Consider the following 16186-nt stretch of genomic DNA (forward strand, 5'->3'; position numbering starts at 1 on the left):
GCGCATGCCATCTAGGACGCGGAAGGTCCTGTGTGCTTTTGTCTCTGGAACCTAGAGCCGCGAAAGAAATAGGAGCAAAGGCAGAAACGAGCCACCGACTTGGGCGGAATGAGGTTCCCACTATTGCAGACAAGGCGGCATGGCATGACTTTAAGGTGGAGGAAATGATCATCAGCAAGTAAAGTGAATGTCTACTCCACCGGTTGTGCACGCAGTGAATCTGCTCATATCCCACCTGCTCATGGGATCAATTTAAGTCCGCCTTTTGATCCGTCACTCATGTACAGCCACTGCATGCCAACCAGATCACCACACATCGAATCGAACAGACAATGCGAAACGACCATCTTTTGTTCTTTCTCGTCAGAAAACAAGACGGATGCCCCAACATAGTATACTGAGAATTGGAAAGGAAGTGAAAACCATAGCAACAGACTGACGCACTGATATCCAACGATTAGTGGACGGCAGGTGGAGTGGAGATATTTTTCGCGCGCCCTCTTTCACCTCTTGCTGCTCTGCTGCTCTATCCTGCAAAGCAGTTACGACATGTGTCTTTTCTCTGCATCTTTCGCTCTGTGCAACATGCCCCGCATTCACAAACCACTTCGAGATCTACACGAGGTCTAATCGTGTCCGAAACAGAAAAAGCAAAGTGGCATAAGTGCCTGACAACTGCAGCCCAGCCCAAGCGCCTCTATGTATGGAATGCTCAAAAAGAGACGGAAAAGCGCAACAGGGGGATCGCGGCGCTCAGATCGAGAGATAGCAAAAGCGGATCACGCTTGCATGCCAAAGAAGAGTGACAGGAGAAATACGGAGGCTCGCCGCGCAGGATATAATCCAGGAAAAGTCAGATGGCCAACGAAAACATGGCTAAAACGAGACGGCAGAAGACGGAATTCTTCAGTCCTCGTCGTGGTCTGCCGATGAAGACTTGTCCATCTTCGGCTCAGCAAGCTCCTTCTTCCAGAGCTTTCCGGCGCGCTTGCGATCGATTGCCTTGAAGACGGTGTCAAAGACTTCCGAGTACCATCCGACGGGCTTGCCCTCGATGCCCTCCTTGATGTTCTGCAGGAGAAAGAGAATGTTAGCATATTAAATCGTGGATTGAAGGGGTGCCAACGCGAAGCGCGGCAAGTGAGTTGCGTACCTCTGGAAGCTCCAACCAATCGCTTAGGTTGTCTTCGGGGAAGATGATCATCTGCGCGCCAGCTCTTCTCGCTGCCACTGTCTTCTCTCTCAATCCCCCAATGCGAAGAACCTTGCCCGTGACTGTCAACTCACCAGTCATGGCGATGGTGGGGTCCAACGGGTGGTCAAGGGCAAGAGAGAGCAGAGACGTCGCCATGGTGATGCCGGCGCTGGGCCCATCCTTTGGCACTGCGCCTTCAGGACAATGCATGTGGATCTTGGCTTTTTCAAAGAAACGGTTTTCCGGGAACTGGCGCGTCATGATCGACTTTGCAAAGGCATAGGCAATCACAGTGGATTCTCTCATGACGTCCTTGAGATTACCGGTGCGCTCAAAGCCAGGCCGTGACGAGTGCGACAGCGCCGTCTCGAGGATCGACTCGACGTACAACGCCGCGCCGCCCATCGAAGTCCAAGCGAGTCCCATTGCGACACCGGGTGGCGTCTTGTCGTACAGGCGGTCCGACGTGAACACAGGCGGTCCGACGTAGTCCTTGAGATTGTCCTTGCCGATGCTCACATGCACCGAGTCCGGTACCTTCATGGCCACGCGCGGTGTTTCCGTAGTTTCTTTCTCAATGTTCTCGGGAGTGTCCTTCACATCCGATTGGTCCTTGTTTGCCTCTTCCTGTGCGGCCTTGCCCTCTTCAGTGAGAGCCTTGTCTTCCGAGAGCACATCTTCACCCAAATCCTGAATGATCTTGAGGGCCGACTTTCGGTAGACCTTCTCAATCTGCTTCTTAAGGTTCCGGACACCGGACTCGCGGCAGTATTTGTTGATCAGCTCGGAGATGGCTTCAGCTTCCAGCTTGACATCCACGTCCTTCAAGCCACTCAGCTCCTTGGCAGCCGGCGACAGGTATCGTTGAGCAATTGCCATCTTCTCGTCCGAGACGTAGCCGGACAGCTCGATGACTTCCATGCGGTCGAGGAGCGGGCGTGGAATCGTATCCGTCATGTTGGCCGTGCAGACAAAGAGCACCTTGGACAGATCTACAGGAACGTCCATGTAGTGATCCAGGAAAGAGTTGTTTTGCTCGGGATCGAGCAACTCCAGCAGTGCCGAGGACGGGTCACCCTGGTGGCCACGGCCAATCTTGTCGACTTCGTCAATGAGCACCAGAGGGTTTTCAGTTTGACACTTTTTCAGCGCCTGGATGATGCGACCGGGGAGCGCGCCAACATACGTCCTCCTGTGTCCCTTGATTTCGGCAACGTCGGTGAGACCACCAACGCTGAATCGGTAGTACTGTCTGTTGAGTGCGCGTGCAATAGACTTGCCGATACTTGTCTTGCCAACACCAGGAGGGCCGACCATGCAAAGAATCTTTCCTTCCACAGTCCCTCTGAGCTTGCCAACCGCGATGAACTCCAGGATACGGTCCTTGACATCCTTCAAGCCGTGGTGGTCCTCGTCGAGAACCTGCATTGCATTCTTGATGCCGAAATTCTCCGCAGAACGCTGACCCCACGGAATCTGCGTAAGCCAGTCGAGATAATTCCTCGTCACGTTAAATTCGGACGCCGCCGGTTCCAGGTGTGCCAGTTTGTTGACCTCCTCGTCAAAGACCTTCTTGACGGCCTCGGGCATTGCGAGCTTCGACGCCTTGTCCTTGAATTTTTCAACAAGCTTGTCCTTCCCGTCAGTTTCGAGCCCAAGCTCTCTTCTGATGCCCCTCATTTGCTCCATCAGCCAATACTCCCTCTGCTTCTTCGTAATCTTCTTCTCCACGTCTTTGAGAATCTTGTCCTGCAATTTGGCATTCATCTGCTCCTTCTTTAGAACAAGCAGTGCCTTGTGCAGCCTATCCTCAATGTTCAACGACGAGAGCGCAGCCTGGAGCTCTTGCGATTCGCCCTGGGCCACGGCAGCAGCAAAGTCGGCCAATTTGGCTGGGTCGTCCCCAACGTTCCCAGCACCCTGGCTCATCGAGAATGTCGAAATTTGGTCGCGGAAAAGATGGTTGATGGCCGCAACTTCCTTGAAGGTGTTCACCATTTCACCAACGAGGGCGCGAATGGTGGGGCTCTTCTTGTCAAAAGGCTCCTCCGTGAGATTTTCCACGTTGACCAGGCTGACTGGGTATTTCTTCAAAAACGAAGTTGGCTCGTAATGCGGCGCCTGCTTCGACTGATCCACAGCATTTTCTTCGAAGCTCGCCACCACATCGCCCTTCTTTTCCTGGGCCGATTCCTTGTTCTTTGGCTCTGACTCTCCAGCGGCAACAGGTGTCGCCTCGACTTTGCTGGCAGTCTCTCCCTGCTCGGGCTTGGGCGGAACGAGAGAAGTCATCTTGATACGGCGGTGCGGGTAGAGGACCGCAGTCATGGTATTTTCTTCGCTCTGCACAGGGAAAGCACTCGTAATCTGACAAAACGTACCGACCTCGTGGATGTCTTCTGGGCTCTCGATGATGTCCTTGTCCGCCTCGTCATCCTTGAGCAGGAAAGCACCAATATAAGGCTGCCCTCGCTGCATCATTTCCGTTATGGCGTTCGCGACATGCTCATTTCGGATGGTGATGGCCTTGTAGAAGCCGGGGAAAAGCGGGCGTTTGCCAATTGGAATGGCCATGAGTTGTGGGTAAATCTCTGGCACCGAGGGCTTCTGCAACGACCGCTCCGACTTGCGCTTCTTGCCACCACCACCCTCGCCATTTGAAGGTGGCGCACTTCCTGAAGAGCCACCAGCGGCGCCGCGTCCATCTGACCCTCCCTTGGAAGGAATGGGTGTTGGAGACTTGACTTTCGCCTCCTCTCCGGTTTCGGCCTCGGCAGGGCGCTCCTGCTCCTCCGTATTGTCTTTTTTGTCCTTTTCCTCTGGCTGATCACCCGGAGTTTTGCTGGGAGGCTTTTCCTTTCGTCTTGTGGCGGTGATGGAAAAGTGGCGACGAGAAGTTGCTGAGGCGGTGGAGCGGTAGTGTCTCGAGGGTAGGAGATTTGCTTGGGGAAGGACGGCCTGGTAGGATCGGGTTGCCGCAGAGTTGCTCGAAGCTGAGGCTCGACTCAAGCTACTGCCAGAGCGAGTAGCCTGCCGGAATGCCGCCCGCCAGGGCAAATTCTGGCCATAAAGCATAGCTTGCTGAGTTGTCGGTAATAGCGGCGCCGAGGGGTGTGGAAAAGAGACGCGGGGTTGCGCGCAGAGATGAAATCAAGAAGGTAGAAAATGAGTAGAATGCGCAACACCTGCACCTCTGGAGATAGGAAAAACACAGGGGTGGTGGCGTGGCGGGGACGGGTGCAATGAAAGTGCACGCGATGATGGTTCGCCCATCGTCTTTCGGCATCTATGACGCCGCGCCCTGACGACCGCAATTCTGCCGGGCCGGCTCCATGATCGACATCCGTGTCAGTACGTACCCTTGAGCATCCATCACCAACACATTCAGTCCTGCCTTTTCCTACATCTACAATTCTCAAAACTGTCATGCAGGCTCAATTATGCCCCCTCACGTCCCTCGCAAGCGCTCCTGTTCGCCTGCACCACCAGTCGCGCAACGCTCCAGCAAACGCGCCAAAGCCACCGTCTTTGATGCGCTAGACGCGTCTGCGCACAGATCCGCCACCGCCGAAGACTACGCCTTTCTAAACGGACTCAGCAGCGACGGCGACAGCAGCGGTCTCAGCGATCCAGAGAGTGACGACGACTTCGAAGATGTGCCCCTTGCGCCTGGGAAGACTCGAGCTGCAGGAAAACAAGATTCACAGGCGAACGGCGCAGTGGAGGACAATGACGAAGACGATATGGACTGGGAGGATGCGCTACCAACAACATCAGCAACTCCTGCGACCGACACTTCTAAGGCCAAGGTCGCACCGTGGCGGACACTGGCTGGAGCAACCGACGATGCTTTAGAAATTACACTCGGGGTTCCTCAAGAGGAAGAGGATGAGGCAGCAAGAACCAAGGCATTGGGAATCAAAGGTCCATCCAAGAAGGATCGGCAGCTACGCATGTGGACACACTGTGTTCATGTTCAATGCTTGCTCTTTCACAACGCGCTTCGGAATGCATGGTGCTGCGACGATGAAGTGTACAAAGTCCTGCTCCATGACCTGCCAGAAGGAGTGCAAGGCGAGATTCAAAGGTGGCGGAAAGACAGCGGAATGCCTGACGATGAGAGGTTCGTCGTCAACAAGGCTGGCAAAGCTAAGAGTTCCAAGAACGCTTCAAAGGAAAAGGGCAAGGGCAAGCAGAAGAGCATCCGGCAGGCAGAGAGAAATGTGCGGGACTGGGGCGAAACGGCAGAAAGACAAGAACAGGGCGTGCCAAACATGAGTGGCGGCGACCCTCTCAACCGATTGTTGAAATATTTGGCCGCCTACTGGAAAAAACGATTCCGGATTACGGCTCCAGGTCTGCGCAAGAAGGGTTACTTTCCTTCCGCAAAGTCACTCGCAGCTGAGGTCAAAGCATGGAAAGATTGCCAGGACCATGAGACAGCAAAGGAAGACGAGGGCTCGAAAGGAGCCTCTGGCCAGGACGAACACGAATTCGGAGAGATTATTCGCAACAAGGATGAGTTCATTGAGGCTGCACGTCGCTGCGAGGGAAGCCGAGATGTCGGTGCACAGCTTTTTACAGCTTTGCTGAGAGGATTGGGACTTGAAGCTCGGTTGGTGTGTAACCTGCAGCCTCTTGGGTTTGGATTCACCAAGGCCGAGGATACTGTCTTGAAAAAGAAACCCGCACAGGCTCATAATGAAGCATCCTCCAGTGTCAATCCTGCAAAGACAAATATCGAAGGAGGATTCGAGAAAAGTTCGGATACGCCGTCGAAGAAAAACATTGCGAAGGTGCCAAAGGTGCAAAAGCCAGTTCTTCCCTCGGGCCGGAGGACTTCTACTCGCACTGTCGGTACGAAGCCCTTGACAGTTGATATTTCGGACGATAGTGATAGCTCGCTGAGTTCCATCCAATCAATTTCTTCCGATCCATCTATGGTCGATGTGACGCCATCCAAACCTGTACCTCGACAAAGTGGAAGGAAATTCGACGCTGATTTGCCGTTTCCAATCTATTGGACAGAGGTCCTGTCGCCCATCACGCACATCTATACCGCCGTTTCTCCACTTGTGATCTCTACCGTCGCTTCGACCTCTGACTTGCTTGCCTCCTTCGAGCCTCGAGGTGCCGCTGCAGATAAGGCCAAGCAGGTCATCGCTTACGTCGTGGCACACTCCCCCGACGGAACAGCCAAAGATGTGACGGTCAGATATCTCAAAAAACACATCTGGCCTGGCAAGACAAAAGGATTTCGCATGCCAATCGAGAAAATACCCATTCACAATCGGCGAGGCAAAGTCAAGCGCTATGAAGAGTACGACTGGTTCAAGGACGTCATGCGCGGATACAAGAGGGACGATCTTCTGAGGACCAAAGCAGATGAGGTTGAGGATGAGGGCGACTTGGTCCCAGTCAAACCCGCCCAGGCCAAGAAGAACACGGGAGACGTGCCGGAAACACTGCAAGGGTACAAAAATTCTGCCGAGTACGTTCTCGAAAGGCATCTCCGCCGTGATGAAGCCATCCGCCCAGACGCAAAACCAATCAAAACATTCACCACAGGCAAAGGCGACAAGGCAAAGTCGGAGCCTGTCTTTTTAAGGAAGGATGTAGTCAGTTGCAAGACGGTTGAGAGTTGGCACAAAGAGGGCAGGCAGATCAAGCTTGGGGAGCAACCCATGAAGCACGTTCCCACCCGCGCAGTCACTCTGATCCGGAAGCTCGAGATTGAAGCCGCGGAACGTGAGTCAGGAGAGAAGCCCACGCAGGGCCTGTACGCCGAAGAGCAGACTGAGTGGATCATTCCTCCTTCGATACAAAACGGCGTCATTCCCAAAAACGCATTCGGCAATATGGATGTGTATGTCCCTACGATGGTTCCAAAAGGTGCTGTGCACATTCCATTTCGCAGTACAGCACCAATTTGCCGGAAGCTCGGCATCGACTACGCCGAAGCTTGCACCGGCTTTGAATTTGGAAATCGACGTGCCGTTCCTGTTTTGACCGGCGTGGTTGTTGCAGAAGAAAATGAACAGCTGGTCAAGGATGCTTGGCGCGCTGCACAGGAGGCGCAGCGGGCAAAAGAAGACAAGAAACGGCAAGAAAAGGCTCTGAAGATGTGGAAAAAATTCATCCTCGGCCTGAGGATTATCGAACGAGTCAGGGAGGAGTATGGCGACGCTGCAATGGAAGCGGAGAATCCTTTCGCAAAGAAAGAGAGAAAGGGCGAGTTGGCCAACACCTTTCACAGGAAGAATGACGACGAGATGGAAGAGGAGGGTGACCCTGGTCCAGGAGGTTTCTTTGCACCGGGAGAAGAGGACGCTGGTGAAGGGGGCTTCCTCCGTGACGAGGACGGTGAAGAGGAAGGCGGCTTTGTGCGAGAGGATGACAATGACGCCGATGGTGGTGGTTTCATCATTGAAGGAGACAACAAGACAATATCAGCTCCTCAGCTTCTGGCCGACACATGCCAAGGCGCACCTGTCTCCCTCCGATCCATTCATCAGACAGGCACAAGCTCAAACATCCATAAAGAAGGTAATGCAGATGATGGCGCAGCTTCTGCAAGTGACGATGAAGAGCCCAATCAACCAATTGCGCGCGGAACCAGAGGTCGTGGTCGCGGCCGCGGGAGAGGAGGCGGGACTCGAGGAGCAGCAGCTCCTAAAGCAAACACGACCAAGCAGACCGGACGTCGCAAGTCCAGGAACACAATCACAAAAGAAACCACACCAGATTCCGAATCTGAAGCGCTCTCATCGCCTTCGAATGCTTTGTCTGCAGACGAAGAGGCCACATTAAGCAGACCAGACGCCGAGCCCGATTCTTCGCCTCCGCCAAAGCACGCTTCCCCTGAGCATAATGAACTTGACGAACCAATTCTACCCTCTCGATCAGCACCAACTCGCCGAGCCGCAAGAAAAAGCGCGGCTGCTATGCGTAGCCAGTTCTTCGAGGAAGACAGCGAGAGCGATGGTGAGGACGGTGAGGCTCTCGCCACTCGTAGTGGTCGAGGTAGTGGGCGTGGAAGAGGCTGCGCAGCAAATTCTCGACGTGGCAAGACGCGAGGCTAGGCAGGTAATAGTATTCGAATGTCCTGGAAGTCGGCACCCGACGCCGGCAATGTTGCTCTGTATATACGAAGGAGGTGCGGGAGTAGCATTCAACTGGTTCTCTGTTTAGCCCAACCCAAATCTGGTAGCGTTCACGAGGGAGTAGCGTCTTGCTTGTGCTTTGGCAGCAAGCCTCCTAATAGCACATAGGCAAGTCTATCCCAGCATCAGCAACTTTAAATCTCCGGAACCTCGTGTCTTATACATACCGGTTGGACCAATGAGATCTGACCACCTTCGGTGTCGCCGATTGTCTTTATCCACGCTATTGGCGATCCCTGCCACTGTCCACCGGCTGACGGGTAGCTAGTCTCCCGTTCTATACAGCAAAATCGCCCAATGCTGCTCTGAGCTTGCGGGCTTCTGAATCCTACGCCAACACACGCTCAACAGTAGCTCTCACAAATGACGTGCGATAAGACTTTACTCCCAGACCAAAGCCCCAACCCAAACATCATCAAGACAAGGCCATCAGTTTGACAGCGGAGCTTTCGTGCTCACTCGCCCGGTGTCCCTGTTCGGGAACCGCCAGCACGGCATGTGCCATTAAGGTTGTGGCACGAGCTTCAATCCCCGCCGTCCGACTGCTTGGACGCTTTACCGCAACGCTCCCCCGCAAGAGCAGGGAATCTCGGGTTCGGGTCGCAGCAAACGAGTGCTGCTTGGGAGTACACATAAGCTGGAGAGTGGCATGACATATGAGGACGCTCGGCCGAGGATGATGACGAATTGCAACATCACTGTTGCTGAGTTGCTTTGCGCAGTTCGACACTGATCTTGGTTCAATTCAATCCTGAGCGTCTGTCAAACATGTTTTACGACAATGTGCTCGCGCAATTCAAGGAGCTGGAACTTCGACACTACCTGCTGGCCTTGCTTATTTATCTCGTCGTCGCGACCATCTGGCTAAGTTACCTATCCGAGCCGCGCCACCCAAAGTCTGTTCCATATGTTGGACAAGATCCTCATGGCTGGCTCAGTCCAGTCCGCGGCTTTGGGAAGCGCATCAAGTGGGCTCAAGAGGGCTACGACAAGGTGAGGCACTCCTGACTTGTCAGTCTTGGATCGAGAATTGACCCCTTCGCCGCAGTACAACAAGCAAAACCGCGCATTCATTCTGCCTTGCACGCCTGGCTCTCCCAACGAGCTTGTGCTGCCCCCATCACAGCTAGCCTGGTTCATCGAGCAACCTGACTCCGTCCTGAGCACCACAGCGGCGCACTACCGGCTGATGGCAGGCGCTTACGTCTTCCACGACCGTCGCATCATGCGCGACGTGTTCCAAGAGCACGTTATCCACAAGCTGCTGCAGCGCAATGTAAACGCCATGCTCCCGGACCTTTGGGACGAGATCACCATCACCTTGGACGAGCAGCTGGGTACGGAGGCAGGAATCTGGAAAGACTTCAAGCTGTCGAATATGGTTTCGAACACCATGCCGCGCATCGCACACATGATTTTTGTCGGCAGACCCGTGTGCCGCATTCCAGAGTACCTCCGGGCAGCAACAGGACACGCGCTGGGCGTCGCCAGCTGCATGTGGTTCCGACACCTGACGCCCGCGGTCCTGGCACCACTGGTGAGCCGGCTGGTGGCGCTGCCAAACTGGATACTCTGGCGCCGGACGGCAAAGTACACGCTGCCCATGGTCCGGCAGCGGTTGGCAGACATGGAGCGGAAGCTGCGCGAGCCCGATTGGGACTGGCAGCCGCCGAACAATTTTTGGACGTGGTACATCCGCCTGGCGCTGGAGGAAGACAGGTTGGACCAGTTGGATCCGGTGTTGATGACAAAGCGACTCATGCCGTTGAACTTTGCGTCGATTCACACGTCTTCGCTCACCGCGCTGAGCCTCATCTTGGACCTCGCGAGCTCTGACCCCGAGCGTGGCTCTCTCGATGCTATCAGGGAAGAAGTAACGCAGGTGCTGCGAGAGCACGGCACACTGTGTTCGAAAGAGGCGCTCGGAAAGCTACACAAGACGGGCAGCGCGGTGCGCGAGAGCATCAGGCTCAGCAACTTTGCGCAAATACTGGTGCACAAGGAAGTCGTGGCGCCAGAAGGCTTGACGAATCCGACCGAGGGCTGGCATGCGCCCAAAGGCACCCTGCTTTGCTTTGCATCTGGCTGCGTCCATCACGACCCGGAGATTTACGACTCGCCTTGGGAGTATGATGCATTCAGGTTCTCGCGAGCCCGGGAGGACCAAGACGCGCGAGCGGACGGCGACAAAAAGGGGTTCAGGAAACATCAAGGGTCGATTGTGACAACAGGAGACTCGTATCTTGCCTTTGGTCATGGGAAGCACGCATGGTAAGTCCAAAAACAACGCTGTGTTGACCCTTCTAATTCGTCTGTCAGCCCAGGTCGATTTTTCGTGGCGTATGTGCTGAAAATGATGCTTGCATACATGGTGCTCAACTATGAGATCAAGCCTCTAGACCGACGGCCATCCTACAAATGGCTTGGAATGGTCATGATTCCGCCAACTGGGACTTCGATTCAGGTGAGGAGAAAGGAGAAGGGATATGTCTAAGATAAAGTGATCTGCCGACGCGAACATACGACTGATGAATGGAGACATCTAAAAGATTGCGCACCGCGCCCAACAACAAGCCGAAAGGGGTCTATGCAAGCCAGAAAAAAAGTGACCCAAAGTAAAAGACAAGGTCGTGTCCACGACACTGAGATGCCCTTTGACCCTTGCCTCTCAAGCTCCGAAAATGTAGGCACATCCACAAAGTAGTTGGAGGCCTTCCAAGACGACCAAAGAAATGTAAAGAAGTTTCCAAGCAGCATCGGGAGGAGCCACTGGACCCTCAAGAACTCCACAAGCGCCGAAATCACTTTTCCGGGTAAGATTACGCTACCACCGACGCAAAGCGCAGAGGGAGCACAGGTACTGTGATATAGAAGGACTGTTGCTGCGTGAAGACGGTGTCACTAAATGAAGTCGAATCAAAGTTCAATAGGGCCGAAACCCCACATGTCATAGACATTCCAGTCCTGCATGTCGGGAAAGCCCATGACTGGGGGTCCTGCGGCCTAAGACGTAAATATGTCAGTCGATGAAACAGCGCCTGGGAACAGAACAGATTGAATGTCTTGGAAAATGCGTCCCACGGAGGCACAGCGAGGATCCAAGTGTGCAAGTTTTGGAATGGGCTACTTACACCAGTGGGATCTTGAAATTGCATGGGCACGCCGGGCATCCCGTTTGGATGCGAATAGGTCCGCATTGCTTGAACCGGCACGATATTCTGCGAGAACATGTCAGAAGGTACATTTGACCGTGTGCTGCTTTATCTTACCTGAGGGCGCTCTGAATTTTCATTCTGTTGCTGAGGCAAAAGCTCCTGGTTTGAAACCATCATGTTGTGAAGTCTGAGAACCCTTTCCACATTGTGTTTGACGACCTTGTCCTTGTCCTCTGGAGCAAACTTCGTGATCAAGAGATCGTATGCGGCGGAAATGTGTCCAAGATGGCCAAAGCCAGCGCCGGTGCGGACAGTCTTCTCCTCAATGATTTTAAGAGCCTTCTCCACCAGCTCAGCAATAGCGAAGCGATGGTCTTGGAAGAAATGGTAGTCTTGTGCTAAACTGGACATGAAGGCGCTGTGGATTATGGAAATGGCTGACCGAGCAATGTCATTCCAGAAGGGCAACAAAATCGTTTTGATACCACTCGTCATGATCTGGTGGTGCTGCTCAATGACTGAAGCTGCGGCGTCGAAACAAGCTGTTCTGGAGTAGGCATAGCGAGATTCGGTGCCAGCTTTAAGCGCAAATGGCTCGTGCAGGAGAACCAGATACTGGCGCAACTGGATATCTAGCAATATTCGAGGAAGAGTCGCGCCTTCTCTTCCAGTCCAGGGAGGGATCTTGCCCAACTCTTCCACAATCTGCTTTGAAAAGGCCATGGTATCTTCGTAAGACAAAGGTCGCGCAGAATTGTTCAGCGCAATGTTGATGCGTGTCCTCAGTCCAAAGCTTCTTGAAGCAATGTGAAGGTACGAGGTGCTCGTGTGTTCCTGGCTTGGCCAAGCCGTGGGAGGGGCTTTTCGTGCAGTTGCGTCGATGTCCTCGTCGTTCAGATTCATGGGTGGCTCTGCATCAACGAAAAGACCTTGCGTTGAAGATGGCATGCCTCTGTAAATAGAGCACCGAAGCTCTAGCTCCACGATTGTTGCCCATAAGCGGCGCCTCATCTCCTGGTCATACACTGTCGTTTCTTTGACTAGCCATCCAGGATCTCTATGCAAGCCTGTCGACAAGGCAAAGGTTACCAGATTCCTCGAGATTGGCCAAATCTCCTTCCATTTGATCGAGTTTACACATCTCGCGCAAAGCAGGAGGACTCTTACCTGAAAGTGGCTTATGTCGGTGTGTTTTTGGCTCTGCTGCTTCGTCCATTCTTCGACATTGGTCACCCATTCCGATGCAGTCTCAAACTGCATGGACCTGTCAGCCCGGTAGGTGGTTGGGGGATTGAAATGTGCTGTAATGACTGTGGCAAGGACTGCGAGAATAGTGGCTATGAAGCCATCACGCCGTTTGGTAGGCTCGGTCCAAAAACGGGAATACTCTTCCCAGAAGGTTGGGGCATGCAAGATTCGAAAGGTCGTTTCCAAGGTCTGGAAGTAGACACGGAGAAGCTCGTCGACTACATTTTTTGGAGGAAGAAGAGAGGCTAGATCAGGCACTGCTGCCATGCTTTGCTTGCTCCTTTTCCAGCGTTCTCGCAAAGCCTTCATGTCAGGACGAGTCTGCATCAAGCTTGGATGGTCTTTGAAAGTAGCTTGCATAAATGGCCGCAGGCCAGGAAACTGAACAAGTTAGAATACGAGCCACAGTACCTGGCGTAATCGCTTGTATAAGTCCGAGCAGTGTGAAACCGAGCCATGCAACTGGATCAACTTACATGTGTGATGATGACGCTGGTAATATTACTCCTTCCAAAGTAGGCCGTCTTGAATGCTTTTCCACGAAGAAGCATTGTCTCTCTCTCCTCAGTGGTGCTGGTGCCTGCGGGTTTTCGACGACCGTGGGTCCCACTTGGCCAGAGCAGTTCGTCGCCAGCGCGTTGAACAGGATCTCCAAAGGCAGCGGTTGGCTGACGAGCTTTTCCTTCCAGCTGAGCAAGGCGGCTCTCCAACTCGGAAATCTTTTGCTTCTGGAAGGCCAAAAGGTCTGTGGCATTCTGATTCCTGGGTTGGCCGTCTGACAGGTTGCGGTTGACGGGATTTGAGATGCTCGGACTTAAAGTGTGATCATCTTCACTGCCGGCGCTCAGGGCTTGGGTTTCTCGAGGCCCTGATGGCTGGGCTCTCGAGTCGTAGGAGCAAGTATCGGCATGGCCTCCCTTTCGACATCTTCCGCAGGCTGGATACTCGCGGTCGCAACGGAGCTTTCGGCGACGGCAATCATAGCACGACAGGGCTGTCCTTCTACGCTTTCGGACAGTGGCTGCGGCATCATCGCGTTCCTCTGGTTTGTGAGAACTCCTGTTGGAATTGGGCGTATCGTGAAGCGTGTCGTCTGGCATTATGTTTTTCAATCTGATAAGACGTGGGCGAGCAAGTTCGGGTTGAAAAGTCAGCTCCGGAGCGCAAGGATTGTTGCGTGAAGGCAGTGAAAAGACGTCGGAGTTCGCCATTTGAGTCAGGTAAGCAGAACAGTTTAAAACACCATTGTTGTTGGGCGGAACGCGTGAAGTCTGGCAAAAAACAATGGAATGGACAGTGACTGGACTAGTCGTCGTCGTCGTCAGACGCCGACAAGGAGATCAAGGTCGTTAAGATTCACGTGGCCTGGCTGCTGAGTCAGCGGACCAGGGGAACCACCTAAGCATCACCGACAGCGGGACGTTCACGTTGTTCCGCATCCTTTATTTGTCCATCGTGGACCTCAAAACGGCTGCTCATCGCCTCAGCCACCTCCTCTCTGCGCACCTCGCATCCGGGACGCGTCATTTGTGCTGCGCGACTCATTCCTGTCAAGACCACCATGATAGCGTCACGGCCAATACTCTCTCGGAAGCGAGACCTGGTCTACTTGACGTACTTTCTTGTTCACGTGGTCGTAATGTTTGGTAAGGGCGTCGACCGCATTTGGCTGTCAGCTTGCAGCTGAGACCAGCCCTCCAGTTGGTGATTTGTCGCCGCTCTATCCGGATTCCATCAGACCCCAATTCATGGACGACTTGCGCCAATGGTACATTGAGAAGTATCAGGATCGCTTTTTCACGTCTCCTCCGTAAGCGCCTGCTTTCTCCTTGCGGTAGCTGCATGCACGTCATGCAAGCAAGCAGCGTCAGAGATCCAACGCATTGACCCTGTCATGTTTCTAGCGCTTGGTTCGGCACGTACATGTATATGGAGGTAAGCGAGACGTCGCTTGTGTATTTGTGCCCTCCTCTAAAGTTTTGACAGGCTTTGTACCATGTCCCCGTTTCATTTTGGTCCATCAAGGCTTTGCTGAATGGTTTGTCATGCGCTGCTGGTGTTCGTTTTCCGTCGACTCATTTCCACAGACGACCCAAAGGTTCCCCTTCACCTGTTGGTCTACGCCTGCCAGACTGGACTCACGACTCTTACATGCATTGCCGAGTATTTGGGTTGGCCCGACTATTCAAACGAGCAAAAGCTCGCACTGTCTGGTCTCTATGTGCCGTACCTGGCAATTTCGGTACTCATGGGCGTCGACATGTTTGCAAGACTGTCAAAGAGGCTGAGCACAGGTGCCGATGTTGTGCAAGCCAAAAAATCCCAGTAGCTTGACATGAGCCGCCTGAATGTCGAGGCGGCTAGCCAGGAGTTTGCAAACAAGGTTTGGCAAGATACCGGGTGGACATGCGGGAAATGCGACAAGCTGCGGCCTTGTCCGCGTTTTCCGCTTGCACAAGCATTCATATCCCCGGTAGCTCAGTAATTTTTTTTTTTTTTTTTCGATTGCAGCTCTTCCTGGCTGTTGGTAAGTGTTTGTCAAGTCGATCAAAACTCGCCAGGTCTGGCTGCGACCTTTTCCCATGTTGAACTCTTCAAAGCTACAGTCATTGTCTTCAGATGAGCGGTGAGGCTTACATTTGGTTCAACTTCAGCCTCTTCCCCAAGAGCTGGTCAGTTCAACGGAGCGAATAAAGAGTTTGTGACTGCGCCAAGGAACAGTTCGTGAGTTGTTCAAGATTTTGCGGTTTGGCCTATTCTCATTGGTCAGGCTGTCCGCGTCAGACTACTCTGCCACACCCAAATCACTGTTTACCTTGCCTATAGTGTTGTACAGCGTCTTCTCATATCACTGCTTTCCATCCCCTCATTACAATTCTTACTGTGAAGGCCTATTCGAAATTATTGGCTTTGCAGCATTTGCATCATCTTGCAATGGCCTGCTTGCCTAAACCGTTGGGACTTACTCCCATCAAGCTTCAAACAGTTTTAGAATAGGCTGTAAAAGCCACTAGACAAGAGCATTGTTTTGCAGGTAGCAGTGACCTGATATAAGAGTCCTGCTGATTGGTCATTTTCGAGGTCAAGAACCACTGATAATAGACACGTCGAAAAAACGCAGCCAACGAGAGAAAACTTCTTGCCCGGTGAGGCGGCTATGCGATGAGGGGACTGCTGGGACAATCGGGTGCTAACGCAGGCACGCAGTTGCCTTTCATTCATGGCACCCCCAAGTCGCAGGCACTATCACATCGGAATGCTTGCCACGAAGCCGAATGATTCAGCGAGCCTCATCAGGCCAATTTGTTTCCAACCATCACGACATGCTATCCTGGTCGATTCCTTCAAAAGGATCTGCGCTAGACCAAGACAGGAAGTCTGTCATCGATTTCTCGTCATTCCAAAACACCCGCGTCTCCTTCCTC

General features: G+C 53.3%; 5 protein-coding genes across 5 annotated transcripts; 3 read left to right on the top strand and 2 right to left on the bottom strand.

The window, feature by feature from the left end:
- Window positions 1-539: 539 nt before the first annotated feature.
- Window positions 540-4536, bottom strand: IWZ02DRAFT_285070 (lon protease-like protein). The gene is made up of 2 exons (XM_066763696.1): window positions 1154-4536; window positions 540-1071 (listed from the first exon to the last, which is right to left on the bottom strand). Exons 1-2 carry the CDS (start codon window positions 4268-4270, stop codon window positions 907-909), a joined length of 3282 nt encoding a protein of 1093 aa, XP_066622647.1. The 5' UTR covers window positions 4271-4536; the 3' UTR covers window positions 540-906.
- Window positions 4537-4560: 24 nt separating this feature from the next.
- Window positions 4561-8543, top strand: IWZ02DRAFT_453388 (Rad4 transglutaminase-like domain-containing protein). The gene has a single exon (XM_066767649.1). The coding sequence runs from the start codon at window positions 4636-4638 to the stop codon at window positions 8275-8277; it is 3642 nt and encodes a 1213-aa protein (XP_066622648.1). The 5' UTR covers window positions 4561-4635; the 3' UTR covers window positions 8278-8543.
- An 845-nt stretch (window positions 8544-9388) lies between these two features.
- On the top strand, window positions 9389-10852 carry IWZ02DRAFT_378751 (cytochrome P450; the record flags this gene model as incomplete). Its single annotated transcript, XM_066765008.1, has 2 exons — window positions 9389-10629; window positions 10678-10852. Coding segments are annotated over 2 exons (1416 nt in total), but the record flags the coding sequence as incomplete, so codon positions are not given.
- A 766-nt stretch (window positions 10853-11618) lies between these two features.
- Window positions 11619-13861, bottom strand: IWZ02DRAFT_378069 (uncharacterized protein; the record flags this gene model as incomplete). Its single annotated transcript, XM_066764978.1, has 2 exons — window positions 11619-13142; window positions 13238-13861. 2 exons carry the CDS (start codon window positions 13859-13861, stop codon window positions 11619-11621), a joined length of 2148 nt encoding a protein of 715 aa, XP_066622650.1.
- A 461-nt stretch (window positions 13862-14322) lies between these two features.
- On the top strand, window positions 14323-15090 carry IWZ02DRAFT_491141 (transmembrane protein 6/97; the record flags this gene model as incomplete). The annotated part of the gene is made up of 5 exons (XM_066769718.1): window positions 14323-14407; window positions 14463-14571; window positions 14666-14696; window positions 14748-14799; window positions 14849-15090. 5 exons carry the CDS (start codon window positions 14323-14325, stop codon window positions 15088-15090), a joined length of 519 nt encoding a protein of 172 aa, XP_066622651.1.
- Between the last annotated feature and the right edge of the window lie 1096 nt (window positions 15091-16186).

This window comes from Phyllosticta citriasiana (genome assembly GCF_038021145.1).
Source record: "Phyllosticta citriasiana strain CBS 120426 chromosome Unknown IWZ02scaffold_7, whole genome shotgun sequence".
Lineage (NCBI taxonomy): Eukaryota > Fungi > Ascomycota > Dothideomycetes > Botryosphaeriales > Phyllostictaceae > Phyllosticta > Phyllosticta citriasiana.

Bases quoted from the DNA above. Each gene is read 5' to 3' on its own strand.
- IWZ02DRAFT_285070 (XM_066763696.1), bottom strand. From the start codon at position 4,270: ATGCTTTATGGCCAGAATTTGCCCTGGCGGGCGGCATTCCGGCAGGCT. The intron at 1,072-1,153 runs GTACGCAACTCA...TTTCTCCTGCAG, and splicing joins ATTGGTTGGAGCTTCCAGAG to AACATCAAGGAGGGCATCGA.
- IWZ02DRAFT_453388 (XM_066767649.1), top strand. From the start codon at position 4,636: ATGCCCCCTCACGTCCCTCGCAAGCGCTCCTGTTCGCCTGCACCACCA.